This window comes from Pseudochaenichthys georgianus, chromosome 17 (genome assembly GCF_902827115.2).
Source record: "Pseudochaenichthys georgianus chromosome 17, fPseGeo1.2, whole genome shotgun sequence".
Lineage (NCBI taxonomy): Eukaryota > Metazoa > Chordata > Actinopteri > Perciformes > Channichthyidae > Pseudochaenichthys > Pseudochaenichthys georgianus.
Window position 1 is genome coordinate 14,515,929 of NC_047519.1, and position 19,096 is coordinate 14,535,024.

A 19,096-nucleotide genomic window follows, 5' to 3' on the forward strand; every position below is an offset into this window, starting at 1 on the left:
ATCCATGATTCAACTGTGTCACTCCCTGTGCTCCGTCTTCTTCTAGTGACTAACCCTGGACAGTAAAATACGGTCACACTGGAGGAATTAAGACTTGTAAGGCAATCTTTATTGCATATGAACATGGCCTTGCGTTGACCCCGCCACAAATATGATCCCACACGTAGCTTACAAATGTCTGCACTTACATTAATCTCTTTATGAATGTCAATCATTTGGTTTAATACCGGTACCCATTTTCATTGTCAAGTAGATGAGAAAAGGGAGAAATTAAGACAGTAGTGGAGAGGAACTGGATAGAATTACAATTGATCAAACTCGACACCTAGCCCGTGTCTACGGAAGATGACAGGGCCATATGTGCCAATTATTTTTGACCAAAAGTGATTTTTTTTGTTGAGTTCTGAAACTAAAGTCAGAATTCTGAGGAAAAAAAACGTTCGTCACTTTTTATTTATTTGTGAGCAGCAAACCGTGAGCAGGTACTTCCTGGACATCTCTCTTTGGCTTCTCTGTTCATCTAACAGGCAGCTCTAGTACAAATAAAATCAATTAAGACTTGCCACTTGTCTTTTATCTGACAGGTTGTTTTAAAGATGACTTTTGGGCCTGTTAAGACCTTTTTAGAATGATAGATTTGAAGGGGGTAAACATGCGTAAAGTGTCCACAGGTCAGATTCTAACCTGCGTCCTTATCAGATTTCTCACCACAGGCCCGCTTTAAGGCAGGCTGCCTACGTTTTAAAAAGGGGTTTTATGATGTCACAACACAAACAGGGAAGTGTTTTATTTACAGGACGACAACATTTGGATATATTCTCTCTATTCTGAGTAAAACACGCTGCAACAGCCCAGAGCTTTTTCTTCTGGCATGAGAAGGTGTGACCGTCCCTCGCTATGCAGCATCCTGCTCCAAAAACAAATGTGGACATGTTGGTTGCAAATGTGTTGCACCCCCCCCAACAAAATAGCACAGCAGGGTGTCTGCAGTGTTCAGTTCAAGTATGCACATATGCGAGGCATTCACACAATTCAAAACAAAAAAAGGCAACATTAATAGCAGCAAACTGAGAACAGCTTTTGGGAAATAAACGCAGTGAGACGCAGGGAAGCAACGGAGAAGCGTCAGTTTTATGTATTTGCTAACGAGTAATGTCTCCAGCACATGAAATGCACACCGAGTGTTCAGCAGTAACGGCTGATCCAGTCCCTCGGGTCAGCGGTTTCAAAAACATCTCATCTGAACAACAAAAATGGATTAAGACAGATGCTCAGATCCACTTCCTGTAAACTTGGCGGTAGATCTGAATTGCTTCGCGACAAAAAAACGTAGAACTGATGGAGCCCACGCTGAAGTACTTCATGCCAAATGTGTTGACACCAGATCACCGTGATCTGAATCGGAAGTGCAAATAAACACCAGAAGTTTAATCTGGAACTTTTTTCTCAAGTCCCATCAAGGTAACATCACTTTTAAGTGCAGAGGGACTATAAGGGTAGAAGTAATTGACGATTATGAGTCATTTTGTGCCTCGGAAAGATGGATTGCAGTGTTCATCTGAGCTTGATGGAAACGTGCACCTCTTCAGCCCTTTCTTCTGCTACCCGCTGCTCAAACCAACGTCCAATCAGTGACGAGAGAACATCTGGACCAGCGGCACGGAAAGGGCATCAATAGGTTCTGAAATGTCTCTTACGGGGTTATTTATTAAAGTCCATAAAGAATCCATGGCTCCAAACAAAGCCGAGCCCCTCTTCTTACCTCACACGTTGAGTTCAAGGACATATGCAAACGGAGCATCCTTCTCTCTTACTTTTGTCCATTTCTGTTGCTTATTTATTCATCCATTTGGAAACAGCTCAGGTAAACGAACAAAAAAGATAGATTCCTGCCCTGTGATAGGCCAGAGTTAGTCATGTGACAGTCAGTAGGTGGCGAGGGATGAGGAGGGCTGCAGGGTGCCGGAGGAGGTGGTGCGTCTCATGTGTGGGAGGAGGTAGGAGTCTGAGCACAGCTGGTGGACGTCGAAGCGGTCCTCCTTACGGTAGGCCAGACAGCGGCGAATAAACGCCTGCAGGGGACAATTATTAGTAAACGTGTGTGTGTGTGTGTGTGTGTGTGTACACTTCATAATCATAAGAGGAGATATTGTACCTATTTATAGCTGCACATTGGACATTATTCATATGTTACAGCATGTGTAAACAGCCTTATGTATGAAAGCACTTGGTGGACATCAATACATCAAATAGTGAAATTGAAACTTATGCTCGACTATGAATTTTTAAAAACTGTTTGTATATTTAATGGCATTTCCTGCGTTACCTTGGCCTCTGTGGTAGCCTGGGGTTTAGCGGGGAACTGGACCTCGGTGGCTTTGAGGATGGTGTTCTCCTGGAGGATGTCCTGCTGGGACTGGTTGTGACCAAACGGCTGGGGAAACAAAGCAAGGAGATCATCAGTGATACGGAAAACAACATTTAAAGCATGAGAATGGACCCGATTGGGCTACATCTCTGTAGCAGGTGGTGTTGTACCTTGCGTCCGTAGAGGCACTGGAAGAAGATCACTCCCACAGACCATACGTCCACCTTGTTGGAGATTTTAGGGGGCTCCTTCCCCACCACAAAACACTCTGGAGGAAGATACCTGACACACACACAGCATATAATATCACTCACAGAGAGCTCATTCATGTTTTTCTCAAACCAGGACTCCCAGGGCTGCGTCTCAGGTCGGTTAAATGGATTCCTTGCGTCGTTTCCCTGCGACTAGTCCCTCCCACCAGGGAAGCGGAGAGACGCAAGGAAACCACGAGAAGCAGGGAAATGAGTTTTAAGAGCAATGGGACGTCCTTTCCTCCGGAGCGTCGCGTGAAGCGACGTCCGTTTGTGATGAGGCCGCACAGCTGATCGTTTGACAGCAGCTCTGTCCCCGTTATTTCCACACACACCCCCGCCTCTGTTAGTACACATTTACTGACACAAACATTTGTATCATCTGTTGTAGACCCCAATACATTAAATAAGAACTCATTCTCAAAAAAGATAAACGCCATTCTTAAAATGTATAAACGAAAAAAGCGATCATGAAAATGTTTCCAATAAATGAATAAAATGATTTTTGACCACGTTGTTGTTCAGATATATCACATATTTGTAACTAAATGAAACATGAATTGAAACAAAACACGGTATTAACTGAGTAGGGTCTCCCGTGAGGTTCATGTGTTTTCTTCACTCCGCTGGGAAACTGCTCTCATGTCAAGAAGCATCAGATCAGTGCATGCACTGCCTCGTCCAATCAGTGAGCGATACACAGTAAGGGGGCGGGGCGAGTGGCTGAGGATTTCATCGGTTATAGCTCCTCCATTATCGCTCCTCGGCAGAAATAAGGCCATTGGGACGCTACTCAAGATGGCGCAGACAAATCAACTTCCGGTGAGACCGAGACCGAGGAGCGAGGAAATGAAAAATAAGAGAAGTGAGAAGGGCCCCTAGATATTACGTTGATTATTTCAATAGTTATGTATCACGACGAGTATGGTCGATAACACAAGACAGATCATGTTTCATGTGTCCGTCTGTGACAGTGTGTGTGTGTGTGTGTGTGTGTGTGTGTGTGTGTGTGTGTGTGTGTGTGTGTGTGTGTGTGTGTGTGTGTGTGTGTGTGTGTGTGTGTGTGTGTGTGTGTGTGTGTGTTACCAGTAGGTGCCTGCTCCCTGTGATGTGAGGTCCATCCCGTCCACGCCGTAGTTATCATCGTCCATGATCTTAGACAGGCCAAAGTCTGTGATTTTGATTTCTCCACACGCAGTGCCATCCACCAATAAGATGTTGCCTGCAGAGAGACTCAGGCTCAAAGTGTGGAGGACACAACATGGTGTGTGACCAGTTGGAACACTTTTGAACAACAACTATCAGGTTTCAGAACAAGAGACTTGTATGTGTTTAACACTCAAAGCAGACGATGTCATCACTTACCTTTTATACCAAAACATACTTTACTCACTAATGTATTATATATATATATAGATTTTTTTAGATTTTTTTTAATAATCTTATTACAAAAAATATATAGTATATGTCGAAAATATCACAAAAACTACTTGGTGTAGTTTGTCACAATTACGCAAAGAAAACGGCAATAAATATAATACAAACTTTGAATGATATTTTTCTTTTTTTTTACTTTTTAAATCCTTTTTTTATGACATACACCTTTTAAAGCTTGTTTTTTTGTGACTTTCTTTATGACCTTTGTATGGCCTACTTTGCTACAACCTTGATGACATACAGAGTAGGCCCCTTTTAATGGCTCCTACGATTCATTGAATAACTTTGTTATTTATGGGACTCACCAGGTTTGAGGTCGTAGTGGATGATGGGGGGTTTGATTTCGTTGAGGTAGCGCAGGGCGCTCACGATCTGCATGACGATGGAGCGGGCCTCCTTCTCCGACATCAGCTTGTTCTGCTTCAGGTAGAAGTCCAGGTCGTTGCCTTCACAGAACTCCAGAACCGTACAGAACCTGCGGGAGGGACGCAGAGACACACACACGGTTACACACACGGATACACACAGGAGAAGAGGATCAACAGCTGAATGTGAACACATCGAGGCACTTAAACTGAACTTATTGGCACAAAATGATATAATACTATCCTCAGGAGATTGGATTTCTTTCTACCAAAGCAGTTTATTTTAAAAGCTGAGAAGACTTTAGGCTTTCACTTCCCCTCCTCCACGCAAAGGTCAGAGGTCAGAGCCAGGAGCCTTTCTTAAGTTACCAGCTGTAAATGTGTAAGGGGCTGAGAGGCAGGGTAGTGGGAGGCACCTACATTCCCAACAGGTGGCTCCACCCTCTTCCCATTAGCAGTATTGGGAGCAGGTGTGGAGACCCTCGCACCTGCTGCTAATCACTCACAGCAGGAGGCCCAGTGTGAGGGAACGTTTTGGTAAGCTGTAAGTCGGTTAGCGGCGCGGCTACGTTAGCCTTTGTTTAATGGAAGGTCTTTTTGAGTTTGATAGCAATAAAGCCTTTTTTTGGATTTGAACACGGCCTCCGTCGTGATTGCTGCGCATTATCTGCCCAGTCCTGTTACACATTGCACAACATGAGCAGGGGCCACGCTGAACCTTTGTACTCAACACAGCAAGGCTTAGCTATCTGACACATAGTTGGTCTCCTAACTACCAGTTGTTTGAACTCCCTTTACACATGACTTGGCTTACAATTAAACCTTAGCGTTGTCCGGGCATGTTGGGGCTGAATTATGCTTTTAATTGCTTTGACTATTTACACGTTCCTAATCTGATGACGCCCTTCCGTGTTTGCTCTTACGTGGAGCAGCCCTCAATTCCTGGGCAGGGCTTTTCCAAAAGGTTTCAGAGTCACTGATATGGTTTTAAAGGAACAGTGGGGTTGTATGAAACACATGGAGTCTAACCGATGTACCGGGCCTGTCTTTGGACCACCTTAAAGAAAAGGCCCACAGAGGACTTCACGTGTCCCGTGTGTTGCATTTAGAATACTTCAGCTGCTTTCTCTTGACGTCAGAACAACCCTTTTGATGAGCAGCTGTCATATCTATCTGTGCTCTCTCCAAAGCTCTCCTAATGTCTACCTCACTAATGAAAGTCATTTGAATGTGATGCCACCAGACAAAACTAACTCCGCAGAAACCAGCTTTAGTCCAGCGCTTCCTCGATCTCTTTATCGTGTGACTTTGGTGAAACTGGATCAACCAAAGTCACACGATAACAGAAAGCCCACTAACACATTGAGGCTAAGCTAGTCTAGCAACTTGCATGTTCTGCAAAGTAAAACTACCGTTATGTCAAAAGAGTCCGGTGGCTTTGGTGAGAGAATGTAAAGGAAAGGTTCCACAAATATCTTCAATGTAGGGAACATTTAAAGCCATTTAGATTTCTTTACACCTTATTTTAGGTAGCTCAAATATGTTTTGCATCCACTCTGATGTTCCCGTCTGTTTCTCCAAACACTGTACATTTTATATTTCATTTAACTTGTATATTTTCTACTTTTTAATGCTGTTTTATTTCTATTTTGAAATGTTTACATTTGAGAATTGTTTATATCTACTCTTTTAATTTCGAATTGTATGCAATGCCTTGTTTTGCAATAAGATTCTCAATTTGGGATCAATAAAGTACAACTTATCTCATTTAGCTTAGCTTATAAAGCGACTATGGAGAAGTACCTCATTCGACTTCAAAACATCCCAAATATCCCTTTACAGTGATCGTTCTTTTAAACCCAGTAGGATGAGCACCATCAGGATGTGTCGCCCAGCAGGCAGAGGTCAGAGGTCACTCACGTGTCAGTATCCAGGGAGAAATAGTCGTAGAGTTTGACTATTCTAGGATGGTCCAGCTGCTTGTGTATCCGGTACTCCCTGCATGCATGCCTGGGAAGGAAATAGATGTAGTGTGGTGAGTTTTCTGAAACACGTTGTCTTTGTGTATCGGACACTGTGTGTGTGTGTGTGTGTGTGTGTGTGTGTGTGTGTGTGTGTGTGTGTGTGTGTGTGTGTGTGTGTGTGTGTGTGTGTGTGTGTGTGTGTGTGTGTGTGTGTGTGTGTGTGTGTGTGTGTGTGTGTGTGTGTGTGTGTGTGTGTGTGAGAGAGACCTACTTGTGGTAGTTCTCCTTCTTCTCCTCCCTCCAGTTCTTGTTGAGCTGGTGGATTTTAACAGCTGCGTAGCGCTGCTCAAACAGGTCAAAAGCCTGTGTGGGACAAAGACACACACATCTTACTTTTAGCATACTTTACAGAGAGAAGGAATAGGAAACAAAACGTGTCCAACCACACACACACACACATTACCTTGTAGACCTCACTGAAGCCGCCCCTGCCCAGCAAGTGCAGCAGCAGGTACCTCTCGTTCAGGGTGGGATGGTCTTTAAACCTGAGAGGAGAAGGCAAAAGACTTACTGCTTGTAGCTATAACTTAAGCCTGACCTGGAAGCAACGCACGGGTTCCTTCGATAAAAAGCAAATGGAATTTCTTTATTTGATGTATGTGTTGGAGAAAAAGAGATCTGTGGCGAAGACGTGTACGATACTCAAACATGCTGTCCACATATTAACACCTCTCTACTGGTTTTAAGAGTTAATAATATCTCCAAAAGTAAATAGTCAACATTTAAGAAAACAACATCAGTCACAGGATTTCACTAAACCACCGCGAAGCTAAAGGCGGCTAAAGATCTGGGTGATTAAGTCTTATTTTAGCTAACGGTGTTAACAGACACAATGAACATTTTAATTAGGACATTCACGTGTGGGATATTAACCGACGCATTTACTGTAAATCTCTCAAGGAAAATATATTGTGTTAACCACAGATCTTATTTCAGGTATCTCACCAATCATTATTTAAAAAAAAGCATTGACTTGCTAACTCTGGGTTTTAGCACTCGTCCCTGCAACACTTATTGTGCTGAATGCAACTAGAACATATGGGATTATTAATGTGCATGTTTGTGTTGAAAGTCAAAACACGATTTGAGTCCTGGTCTCAACAGTTGGGCTACTTCCTGTGACGGTGCTGCATGTCGAGCGGACTTACGCCGAGCTGTCCTCGTTGTTGATCCTCTTCAGCTCTCTGATGTGGAGGTTCCTCACCCGCTCCAGGCGCTCCAGCTCCGCCTGGATCTCAGCCTCCTCCTGTGTAAATACACCGGGACATTCTTTTCCCATTTCAACATTTGTGCAGCTTTAACGACTCTAGTAGCAACTGAAGCCGACTGTATTTGCATCTCTTTTTATTTTGTATATCTTTGGCAACTTTCACTAGGTAAACATTCCTTACGGTTGCGCTAGTTTCCAATCAATTGTATGTTATCTTTGCTACTGACCTTCTTTAGATGTCCAAGGCGAAGCTTGAAGATCTCTTCCTGCTCGTGGTACTCAGCGAGGGTCAGTCTGACAAAAGAAAAAAGGAAAGGTAAAAATCTCAGAACAGGAAACAGGAGAACTTTGAGAATCATTTTTATTATTTAACTCCAAATCATATTGGGATAATTGTTACGCCTTCATCGAAGAGCAACTGTGAAAAAGTGTGTCTAAAGAAGGCTTATGAGGTATGGCAACCCTCATTCTTTAAGGTCCAACATCCTACAGGAAGTGGCTGCTTCAGTGTACTCACAGCTGGGGCAAGGAGGGCTTGAGGAAGGGGTCGGAGTCGTTGCCGTTGACCACCTTAGTTTTGCGCTGCTTGGGTTCAGAGGTGGAGGCCACGGAGAGCGAGGGGGAGGCGGGGTTTGGAGGCTTCCTCTTGGCCAGCAGCTTCCTCTGGCGCTCGATGTCCTCCCGCTGCTGGTTGATGCCCTCCTGCTGCCTGCAGAGGGGGGAGGACAGGGGGGTGAAGGGAACGGCTCAATTGGGAAACATAGCAGAAAATAAACCTTGCACAAAAAAAAGAATCACAGTATTCCTGACCCTTCAGCAACATGTAGAATGCAACATCTAAAAGAAGAACATCATGTCATTCGATGAAAATCTATGCATGCGTGTCTTACTTGATCAGGTTCTGGAATGCGTATCCGTCCGTCCACTGCTCCGTGTAGGACGCTCCGTGTCTGACGGTGGTGAAGTGGCCGAGACGGAGGCGGTCCTGCATGCTCTTCTCACGACACGAATGCTTCTCCTGGGTGCTCTGATCACAGGAACAGGGAGAACATTAGGCTAACTCATGTGGTCATTCCTCCACCCAGGTCATTACATCCCACAGCAACCCCCTGCAGCTTTATGAGACCCAGCCCAGAATGGTGGGTCCGAGGGAAAGAGGTGGAGGGTCAAGAGATCCTCACCCACAGACAGGATCTCCCCCCCAGGAGTTGGACCAAAGCAGAGCTTAAACAACAAAGAATATTGGACTCGTTCTCAGAAAAGCTGTTGCTTCATTTCTGTTATCTACTAAATGTTCTCGCCAACGATACATTGTAAATCTTCACTAAACACATTAGGTGTAAGAGTCTCTGTCCCACATCCAGCCTTTTTAACCAGATCAAAAACACATCAGATGCACATTTGGTTCCCTGGTCTTGTGTTGATGTCGCTAAGACAAGTTGTCTTTATGTTGCAAAGACACCATAACCAGCTAACGATACCTTCTGAACTTCTTCACCTTTTTTTTTAGGTGTGACTTTAAATATTGTCCATGGGACAGCAGCTTCCTGTGTGAGTGTTTGTCCGGCAACCGAGACACACACATTTAGGATATTAGCAACCTTGAGAAGTTTTAGTGCTCTTAAAAAGGAATATAGGTGAAACACAGCACAGATGTTTACGTCAGGGTGATCAATAGAATAGCACTAAACAAAGTACTTCTATATATTTGCGGTATGCTGATATTTACCGAACTAAAGTTATCCCTTGGCTGTAATTGGTTGTTTCTCGTCACGTGACAAGGGGCACGCTGCTGAGCGCCAAAAGTTGATCTACTTTCAACTCTGGGCATTTGAGCATGTTTTTCTGCACTTGAAAAACAATAGAAACGAGGTGGCCTAAATGCGCCACGCGCACTTCCCTCTAGGCTTTTATCCGATGGGCTCTTCCTTCCTTCCCAAAGAAGGAACAAAAACATATAAATAACAGCCATTTTTCTTTCTAACCTCTACAGCGAAGACACAGTGCGTGCGCGCAGAGACAGGTACCTTCTCTATCAGCAGTTTCTTGCTCATGGTGATGCACTTGTTGAGCCTCTCCTTGTATTTCTCCAGGAGTTTTTGCTGTTCGTCTATCTGTCTCCGCAGGTCACAGTTAGCCTGTTGAGGAAAGACAGCGAGGACTGCATCAAGTCTTTATGGTGTGGTTAGTAAACACGTGATGCAAACCTCCCATAAGCTGTTAGTACAGTATACAGCTCCTCGATTACAACCGAGTTCATGGAGGCTGAACTCACCCTGAGAAGGTCATCTATCCGCCCCTCTTTCTTTTCCAGGTCCAGACTCTTGTTGCTCTCCAGAGCAGCGAGTTTCAGGCCCGTTAAGTCCGTCTATAACACAAGGAGTTAGTCAAAGGCGTGGTCAAAACGTCTAACACATGTGTCATGTGAGTGTCGCATGTGTGCCGTGTATTACCTGGACACACTTGGTGGAGGAAGCTTTATTCTGTTCCACAAAACACAGACTTGTAGGAGAAGAGCTATTCTGCCGGACCTAAAGACAAAGAGACACAGAGACTGAATCCAGCACCTCGTGTCCACATGACCGAGCGAGGACCTTTGTTCGAGGCGTTCTACTGCTTGTCAAGTACTCACGAGTGAGCCCGGGGCAGAGTGTGAGTTCTGTGGAGAGCGGCGGGCGGACGGGAGGCCTCTGACAGGACTGGAACCATTTCCACCCTGAAACTTTGCAAAGAAAAAGAGCAAACTTAGAAATGGGCTTTAGAAATGGCGAGTCCGGCTCACAGACCCTTCAAGCATTGTGGACCACTTTGTGGCCTCCCTTTCAACAAAGACACTCTCTGGCCTTAAAAAGGAAACGATGGGAGAGCAGACCTTCAACAAGGAAAATGGTGCATTCAAGTGCTCATGGGACAGTCATGTTAAACAGCATGTTAGTATCTGTTTCTCAAGTAGTTGTTTTTACAATGCTTGAGGGCTTTCACATGAATTCCCAGTTGGCAACATCTTTTCCGGGTTATCTCAACATCATGAAAGCAACACAAGTAAAGGTCGTCTCCACTCCTTGCTTTGGATCCTCTCAGAAACACAATGCGTTCTTCCTGAGCTCAAGCTACAGTTTGGAATTCATCTGTATAGAAATTGGTAGCATTTTCACTGTTAACAAGAGTCTTTGTAATACTCACATCAAAGTAGTCGCTGATCTTGGGCCCACGTGTGGACGTCTTCCCTGCAATAAAACCAACAGAAACTTTGAATGCATTCGTCAGTGACGCCTACATTATAGCCATTTCTTGCAAGTTTCACTCGTACCTTGACTACTCTCTGAAAAGGTGTCCGCTTTCCTTTTCCTCCCCCTGGACGATTCCGAGTGCTTCTTCTCCGGGGTCTGTGAATCGATATGAAATGAGAGGAAAAGGCATAAATCTCTCGAGTTTGACCCAACAGAGCTGGATTCGAGAGGTGGTGTTCAGCAAGAAGGAGCAGAGTAGGAAGAAAGAGAACATACTGAGTAGGCAGGGGAGCTCCCTCTTTTCAAATCAGAGCTCTAGGAAGAGAAGACAAGGAGAGGTGGAGGTAGTAGGAGAGACAGTAAAAAGTGGAGTGGGCAAAGCAAGGCTGTTCGTAGAATTGTGTCTGGCGTCATTATTGGCATCTGTTTGAATTTCTATTCCTTTTGCTCCGTCTAAACAAACACAAATGTCAGTGTGTTTTACCTCCGACTCCTTGTCACTGGAGGAGCCCAGGCTGCCATAGCTGTGGTTGGAGGACTCATTGGCCAGGCCCTGCACACAGTGACAATTCAAACAAATAAGTGATCACATTCAGTATGAAAATAGTCTCCACAGGTGCCATTTCTGAAACCTGATGTAAACAAAGCAGGACCCAGCAAGAGGGCAGGCCTCTTCTCCGACAGGAATCTAGATCTTCTGCTATGAGGTGTGTCTCTTGGTTTCTCCAACGCATGCACACACCCAGACCTTTTTCTTTCTGTTTATTTCCTAACTTCAACAAATCTCTGTTGCAAATGTAGTGTTTCAAACTGTCGTGGTGGAGTTAGTCACTGAACACAAGGCTGAAGACTGTCTGCCTTCTTTCTAGCAAGCATTCAAACAATGCAGATCAATCATAGAGTTGTCTGAAAAAGGTGTTTCTTAGAGCTTTATCAGAGAGGAAACAGGAATGCACAAAACAAACTTTAGCTCATGAGGCTTTTTGTTCGCCCGCTACGAGAAATATATCACCTTTCTCAGAAAAGTGACTGGCGACGGATCTGTAGAAATGGGAGGAGCTTGTTTTTTAACGTGACTTTCAGAAGGAAAACTATCCTAACAGTGGATCGGACAGGCTGACACTGGATGTTGCAGTCGATGACTTTCTTGTACCGTACGCAGAATATTCTCCTCAGATTTAGCAGAGAAGCTCATTTATACAAAGCTTTAGAGCAAGCATCTTTCGGTTGGTTGTAATAGTTCATCTCAAAATGTATGACAACGCAAACAGATAATACGTTCCAAGGGGGTGATGCTAGCCAGTTATACAACAACCATGATACTTTGTTGAAGTAACATTGTCGTAGAAGCAACAGCTTTTTTGGAGGAGACTCCTCAGCCCCCAGGTGGCACCTTTCTGACAAAGAAGGCGTAGATATGTGGACGTAGACCCTAAGGCTTTAGTGTGTGTATGCTGCGGTTACCTTAGCACCCCCGCTGGTGCTCCCGGTGCTGCCTCCGGTGTTGCCACTGACGGCTCCTGTGAACCTGGCCTCCAGCAGCTCCTGCCTCCTGGGGTCCAGGCTGTGCAGCTCCTCCATTGGGGCTTGACGTAAGGGAAACAACAGAGTGGGGTCATATTACCATCATTACAAAGTGGTGACAAGAACAGTCGAAGCACAACCAATTGGAGTAATTCAGACATTTTTCTGGGACTAGAAATACATTAAAATGGGCACAAAGAGAAGGAACAGAGGACAGTATTTTAGGGGAGGATTAGAGAACAATTGTGAGTGATTAGAGGATAAAAATAGAAATATGGATTTAATCGACTTGGCAGTAGAGGTAAAGGGTTCATGCTAGGCTGGAAGATACTGCGGATGAGTGACAGTGCAGTTCTAACTTAAGCGGGGAAGGTCATTCTGCCACAGGGAAGTGAGGAGGGAGAAAAGTCGAGGCCGAGCAGAGCGATGCTATTAGTTTGTCAGAAAAAAAACCTTCAACCAGCCCCTCTATTATCTCAGGCCGTCACAATGGCCTCATTGCACTGTGCTAAACTAGTCTGTGATATTTAGGGATCCCAAAACCTCATAAGCCCTGCAGATAGAGCAGCTGAGATAAGGAAGACTGGGATTCTTTTTCCAAATTCACATCGCTTTCAGAGCCGCACGGGCAATGTATATCTGGGCTTTATGCCGCTAATCCAAATGCTTCACGTTAATCGCAATATGGACTAGGGCAGTATTCAAATCGCAGGAAGGACAGTCTTTTTTAAATGCTAAATATGTGTTAACATACCATTCTGAATTAAATAGTGTTTATTCACAGATCTACTGGCTTAAGAAAACATCTTTGTATGGTACGGATCGTCTTAACAGTCTCCTACACCGCTGTAAATCTAAACCAGTGTCATGATCAAATGAGTTTTATACAAGCTAAAGGTTACAGTGTATGCAGCCCTGCAATGGGCCTTGTTCTTGGACAACTGGTTTCCAGGAAGAGACACACAGGCCCTCTGCTCCCTGCTGAATACTGCTGCAAGTGTTTGTTTCCTTATTGGATATTTCCTGGCTGTCATCTTTACATAGCTTCTCGCAGAGGGGCAAGCCCTAAAAAGGCATAATGGACATTATGAAACCCCTGAACAAGTTAAACAGAGAGCACACAACAAGGCCTGTGCGAGGTCATTTAAGGACAGGGATGAGTGATTAGGCTTAATTGTTCTATAGAGCCAGGAGTTTCATATTACAGCAATATTTTATATCTTTAGGAATATGTCCCTGGTTGGAAATAATCATAAAAACATAACCACAGTAGTAATAGTAAAGTAATAATTATGCAGCAGATCTTACACACCTTCTTTGTCGTTTTTAAAAGCATGTGCTGTAACTAAAATACTTAGCTGTAAGGTTATAACTTATTTTTGCCACTTGTGACACTGTTTTGTCACATTACATCCAGCAACTTGGCAGTATCGAGTAAATAAAGTCTCAGGAACATGTCGAAAACAATGAGGAAAACAGATACAGGAAAAAGGTGAAAAGCAGGGCCTGTGCTCAAGTTTACAGCAGCAGGAGCATGCATTTTAATGCATTAATGGATGCATGCACAGCTATGTTGTTTAATATCAACTAGATGCTGTTGATAGGGGGCGAATGTTACAAACTGCCACAACAACACTGTGATCGCCTCAACATCTACGAGTAACAAGAAATAATGTACGCTGACAAAAACAAACAAGCTAGCACTTCCTTTGTGTAAACATGATAGCTTGCTGCTACTTAAACTGGCCATCAACTGAACTGACAGCTGACGTTTGGCTTCCCATTCACGGCATCAGTGAACTTGACATCCATTTTTACTTCAACAAACGTTAGCTCCACACAGTCAAAACACTCCACTTCTCCCACAAAGCAAACACTTTAAGGAGAATACGAGTTAGACGAGCACTTGGAGAGCTAATATACCTTCCTTGCTCTTTGCCGTCGCAGTTATAGGTTGTTGAGAAATCGTTGGGGACGAGGAGAGCTGCGACCAAGATGGCGTCGCCTCCAAACTTCCACCACCACTTCCACTGTTACTTTGGACACTCATGAAGCCACTTTACCGCCGAGAGGAGCCAGCGTACACACTGCCGTTTGCGGGAATCCCAAACTTGCGTCCATCGTTAGACACCTGCTGTGGCCAAAACAGGCCAGTAAACGTGAGTCCGAGCGTGAGTTTGTGTTCCTACCCGACTCGCATTGTGCTGCGGAGAAGCGGCTTCTTTAGAGACTCGCTGAAACGGATCCAGTATAACCTTTGCATGATGACCGCACCGCGCGCCTGTCAGCATCCAGTTCGCGAGCGGAGCTTTGATTCTAGTAGGCGAGGCTATCGCGAGGCTGGCGCGCACCTAGTACCGCGATGGGGGGATGGAATGACACCGGAACAGACACTGATCTGGGATCATTTCACCCTCCTGCACACTGGCCATAGGGTGACTGGTAGACTGCTCTCAGCGTCGACCTGAGAACAGCCTGCTGTTTGGGAGAAAACAACAAACACCCCGAAAAAATGGCCGAAAGTTTTTGTCTGCTTGTGGAGAACGACAGCAAATAGGGAAAAATCACTCTCACACACACACACACACACACACACACACACACACACACACACACACACACACACACACACACACACACACACACACACACACACACACACACACACACACACACACACACACAGGTTATATTACATTACATGTACTGTATATAATGCTATATGTATAATAGGCAATAGCTATAGACTTTTCTCACACAAATGCACGTACACGTTATAGGCAATATATTGTATGATATGTATCTATATCTTGGTGTTTTTGTGTACCCAAACAATTGCAAAGATGTTGTGTGTGTAATTAAGTAGATGTATAAGTAGGGCTGGTCTTGATATGCTGTATTTTAGTGTTGAATTACAAGTTGCTTTTGGGGGTTCGGGGGGGGGGGGGGTTAGTGATGTGGTCTGGGCTATAAGGTCTTTTGTTCCAAATTTGGTGCAGTGCATCAAAATGCCCTCTTGTATGGTAGCATGCACAACACACACAAATATACACACATATTTTTAAACCTGTAACACTCTTGGCCTATATCTTATTCTTACATCACTTTTTGCACGAAAATGAAATAACTGTAACTCCTAGTGCAAGTCAGACAATGCAAGTCTTTCCTGATACAGAAACAAATATTTAACCCCTTACAATTGAAAAGAAAATTCAAAGTACATTTCCTGGATTCATGTGAGATATTAAAAAAGACAGAAAGTACACTTTCGAGGGTTTTTGCATATGTCAAACTTCTGCTCCAATTGCAGTGAGATTTCATCAGGATAGAGTCTGAGGCACAAACCATACTACTGCACCTTATGCACCTGCCCATGGTAACCTGATTTTTTGGTCACATGGTTTCTATGGTAACAGAGCAATAGTCTTGACAGGTAATGAGGAGGGTTGTATAAGCAGTCTACTGTCTTACACTACTACTTGTACACACAAAAACACGTACTTTTTGTGAGTTGTGTTATGAGGAAAACAGTGTTGTATAGCAGTGGAGACATTCCAGGAGCATACAATGTCTGAGGGAAAACTGGGAATGTTGACTGACATTTTGGAAACTGTTCACAGAATTTGTATGAGACAGATGTCTAACAATAATGCTAAATAATAATAACAGTTAAAAACACACAGTCAAGAGGAGAATTACAATTACAATTACAGTAATTATCTGTATTTTCACACTTTTACTGTAAAAGTAATGCAACACAGTAGCCAGTAATTTACTATAAATATAAAAATGTAAATAATACTATAATATATTGAACAATTGAATCTGCTCAATCAACAAAGAAAAACAAAGAAAATACCCATTTCAACTTTTTATTCCTCCAGTCAAGTGCAAAGCACATTTCACATGAAACGTTCTACTGACTGAGTGTCTTACATTAGTCCTGGACATGTCTACATAGACATCCACTCGAAGTCAAGGAGTTTTCTAAAGAATGTGCTGACATGGGGGTTTATAACGCCACGCTTCTTCTTGGCTTTCGAGGCCTTCTCAGGGTTAATGCCCAGGAAGCACCTGAAAACAATAAGTCAAGACAACAACTTTCAATTTTAAATAGATGTATATGTTGCATCGTTTATTTTAAGGCACATGCAGCGGTGCCCCTTTCAATCTAAGTAAAACCTGCACCTTTTTTTCTAAGAAAGAGTAGGACAACATTGTGAGGAGAAAGTGCTAAACACAAAACTACCATGCCATCCTAACAATAACATCATTTAACTTAAATAGCTAACATAGTTTGAATTGAGTGTAAAGTATTTATTACAAGTTCACCAAGCTAGAGGGAAAATGCACGGTGGGATTAGTTACAGAAAAATTCCTCTCTTTTTTTGTATATTTATTATCCTATGCCATGAAAAAAAAATATTATCATGAAAGTGATGAAACTTTATTACAAACCAGTATTAGTGAAATCAGAGGTAATTCAGTACCATTACATATCAAATTATGGCAAAACAAGGGCTTAATCTACTGGCAAACTGGAGGAGCACGAAAAAGTATTTGCTTCTCTGTAACTTCAAACTTTATTGATAAATCACTGTGCAATGACTTAGGATAAATGACTAAATGTAGGCATCACAGGTCAATACCAGTATATTAAAAATGAACCCTATTTCTGGTTGTATTTAATTGTATTGATCAAGAATGCACATGAGGCTTTTCTTTTGCCCTCAAGAGAAAATGTTGTGTTTGGGTCGTAAGGCCGTCCTCTGCGTCTCATACATGGTGACGTACGATCTGAAAAGGTCCTCCATTGTGTTGGCCTAAAAAAAAAGGAAAAGGTCAGAATACTTTGATTGAAAAATGGTTTCTCATGATAATATAATAATGTGATGATTGCCGTATATAGACATTGTAAAATGACATTAAAAAGGCAGTTGCTCACCTGTGTGGTTTCACAGACGAAGACGACGGCCCTCAACAGCGTGCCGATGGACATCTCGAAGTAGTTCCCTCGCTTTGGTAGTCTTTGATGCGGCTGAACGGATGCATGACCAGCACCTCCTGAAGGGGATTGACATTAAAATGAGATAGTTTAAGTACATCTTCGAGAAACATTTGGCTAGTATTTCCATTTGATGCTACTTTATACTGACATTCAACTTCAAAATATTGATCAAAAGATATGTTTTGGGGCAGAGAGTGCCTTTATTTGAGATGCAGAGTTGAAAGGGGGAGATAGAGGGGATGACATTGTTCGGTGGGCTCGAGAGTCGAACCCGCTTACTTGGCAGCGGACACTGCATATGAGCTCTAACCACTCATCTATACGGCGGCCCTTTTAAAAAAAATTGTTACCATTTTAGTTATTTTGCAGGTTGATATTTCTGTTACATAAATGTAAATCGCTAATGAATTATGACATGCTATTATGAATTAAGATACCTGGGAGTATAACAAGTAATTCAAAGCATCTCTACCATTTTCAAAATTAAAATAGTTTCCATAAATGTATAATTAAACCAGTCATACAATATATATTATTCAAAAAATGGCCACTCTACGTAATAAGTACTTTTATTGTTGGTACTTTGAGGATGTTTTGATGCTACTATACTTTCGTACTTTTACTTAAGTAACATTTTAAATGCCAGACTTACTTGTATTTAAGTATTCCACACTGTGGTATTATTACTTTTACTTAAGAAAAAGATCTCGGTACTTCTTCTACATCACGTTTGTGACCAATAAAGACCAAACAGTTAGCTAGAAATGTCAAAACTCACATAAAAAGTGTCAGTGCAATCAAACATAAAAAGGAAAGGAAACACATGTGTATTAATAACCATCATTAGGCTTACCTTCGTTTGTGGGTCTATTAAGCTGATACCAAGCTTGCTGATGGCGATCAAAACTATATTTGGGTAGCTTGATTCACATGTTTGCTGCGAAGTCAAAGGAAATCATAATATGTCAAAACAGTGTTCCACAAATTGCTGAATGCTGATTTCATGACAATCTATCCTGGTGACTCACTTTCACTTCGAAGAAGGCACAGCCGAATGTTGGCCAGCTGCAAATGGCTTTCAGAAACTCGATCTTAGCCTCCTGCACCGTGATGCCGCTCTGCTTGCTGTAGGCCTGGATTATGTGCTGCAAATACAGGTTACATTAGGTTAGGATAGAATATTTATTATATATGATGTGAAAACATTTCTTTAGCTCCAACACAATGAACAGGAATTACACAAAAAGACAAAAGGAATTAGTCAAATTCAGCTTAGTATTATGTGTTTATCTAACTGCACTTAGAAGAAGATAATTTTTGGTGGCAGTCTATAGCGACTTCCCTGAGCGGAGCGATCCAAATTGTGGGTACAATTTTCTTGTTATATCAAGAGCTTTCCTTTTGGTTTCCATTGCATGCCTGTCACAAAGGAGCATATTTTGTTTCACTATTATGTTACTCTCGAAGTGTACCACTCCTGACAGTTTCTCTGTTGACATTTTTTTTTACTGATAAGGTGTAATCTCTGCATAGCTTTTCTTCCTAAGAAACGTGATCTGGTTTCCATGAAAAGTGAAGTATTGATATTTATTTATTCCTTGCCATTTAAAACAGCTCCCCATTTCAACAGTGTTCCCTCAGATGGATGGGGTTGTAATGTCTGGAATGTAATGTTAACT

At 42.9% G+C, this 19,096-nt stretch overlaps 2 protein-coding genes across 4 annotated transcripts in view; both read right to left on the bottom strand.

The window, feature by feature from the left end:
• Window positions 1-87: 87 nt before the first annotated feature.
• On the bottom strand, window positions 88-14,787 carry LOC117462802 (serine/threonine-protein kinase tousled-like 1-B). Of its 3 annotated transcripts, none has more exons than XM_034105129.2 (22): window positions 14,333-14,787; window positions 12,350-12,471; window positions 11,370-11,438; window positions 11,162-11,200; window positions 10,966-11,041; window positions 10,839-10,882; window positions 10,288-10,371; window positions 10,109-10,186; window positions 9,931-10,023; window positions 9,683-9,793; window positions 8,546-8,682; window positions 8,173-8,364; window positions 7,883-7,949; window positions 7,594-7,691; window positions 6,849-6,930; window positions 6,657-6,748; window positions 6,342-6,431; window positions 4,362-4,531; window positions 3,706-3,841; window positions 2,539-2,650; window positions 2,327-2,434; window positions 88-2,072 (listed from the first exon to the last, which is right to left on the bottom strand). In XM_034105129.2, the coding sequence occupies exons 1-22, from the start codon at window positions 14,457-14,459 to the stop codon at window positions 1,926-1,928; spliced, it is 2,274 nt and encodes a 757-aa protein (XP_033961020.1). In that variant the 5' UTR covers window positions 14,460-14,787; the 3' UTR covers window positions 88-1,925. The 3 variants fall into 3 exon arrangements, with proteins under 3 accessions (XP_033961020.1, XP_033961019.1, XP_033961021.1); XM_034105128.2 differs by having other exon boundaries at window positions 10,288-10,377; XM_034105130.2 differs by lacking the exon at window positions 11,162-11,200 and having other exon boundaries at window positions 10,288-10,377; window positions 14,333-14,786.
• A 1,506-nt stretch (window positions 14,788-16,293) lies between these two features.
• The window catches only part of LOC117462561 (unconventional myosin-VIIb-like), a 43,716-nt gene continuing 40,913 nt past the window's right edge, over window positions 16,294-19,096 (bottom strand). The window contains exons 48-51 of the mRNA XM_071206212.1: window positions 18,446-18,562; window positions 18,271-18,354; window positions 17,355-17,473; window positions 16,294-17,232 (exon numbers count right to left, since the gene is read on the bottom strand). Of these exons, the coding sequence (XP_071062313.1) occupies window positions 17,387-17,473; window positions 18,271-18,354; window positions 18,446-18,562 (288 nt within the window). The 3' untranslated portion in view covers window positions 16,294-17,232; window positions 17,355-17,386. The remainder of the gene's footprint in view (window positions 17,233-17,354; window positions 17,474-18,270; window positions 18,355-18,445; window positions 18,563-19,096) is intronic.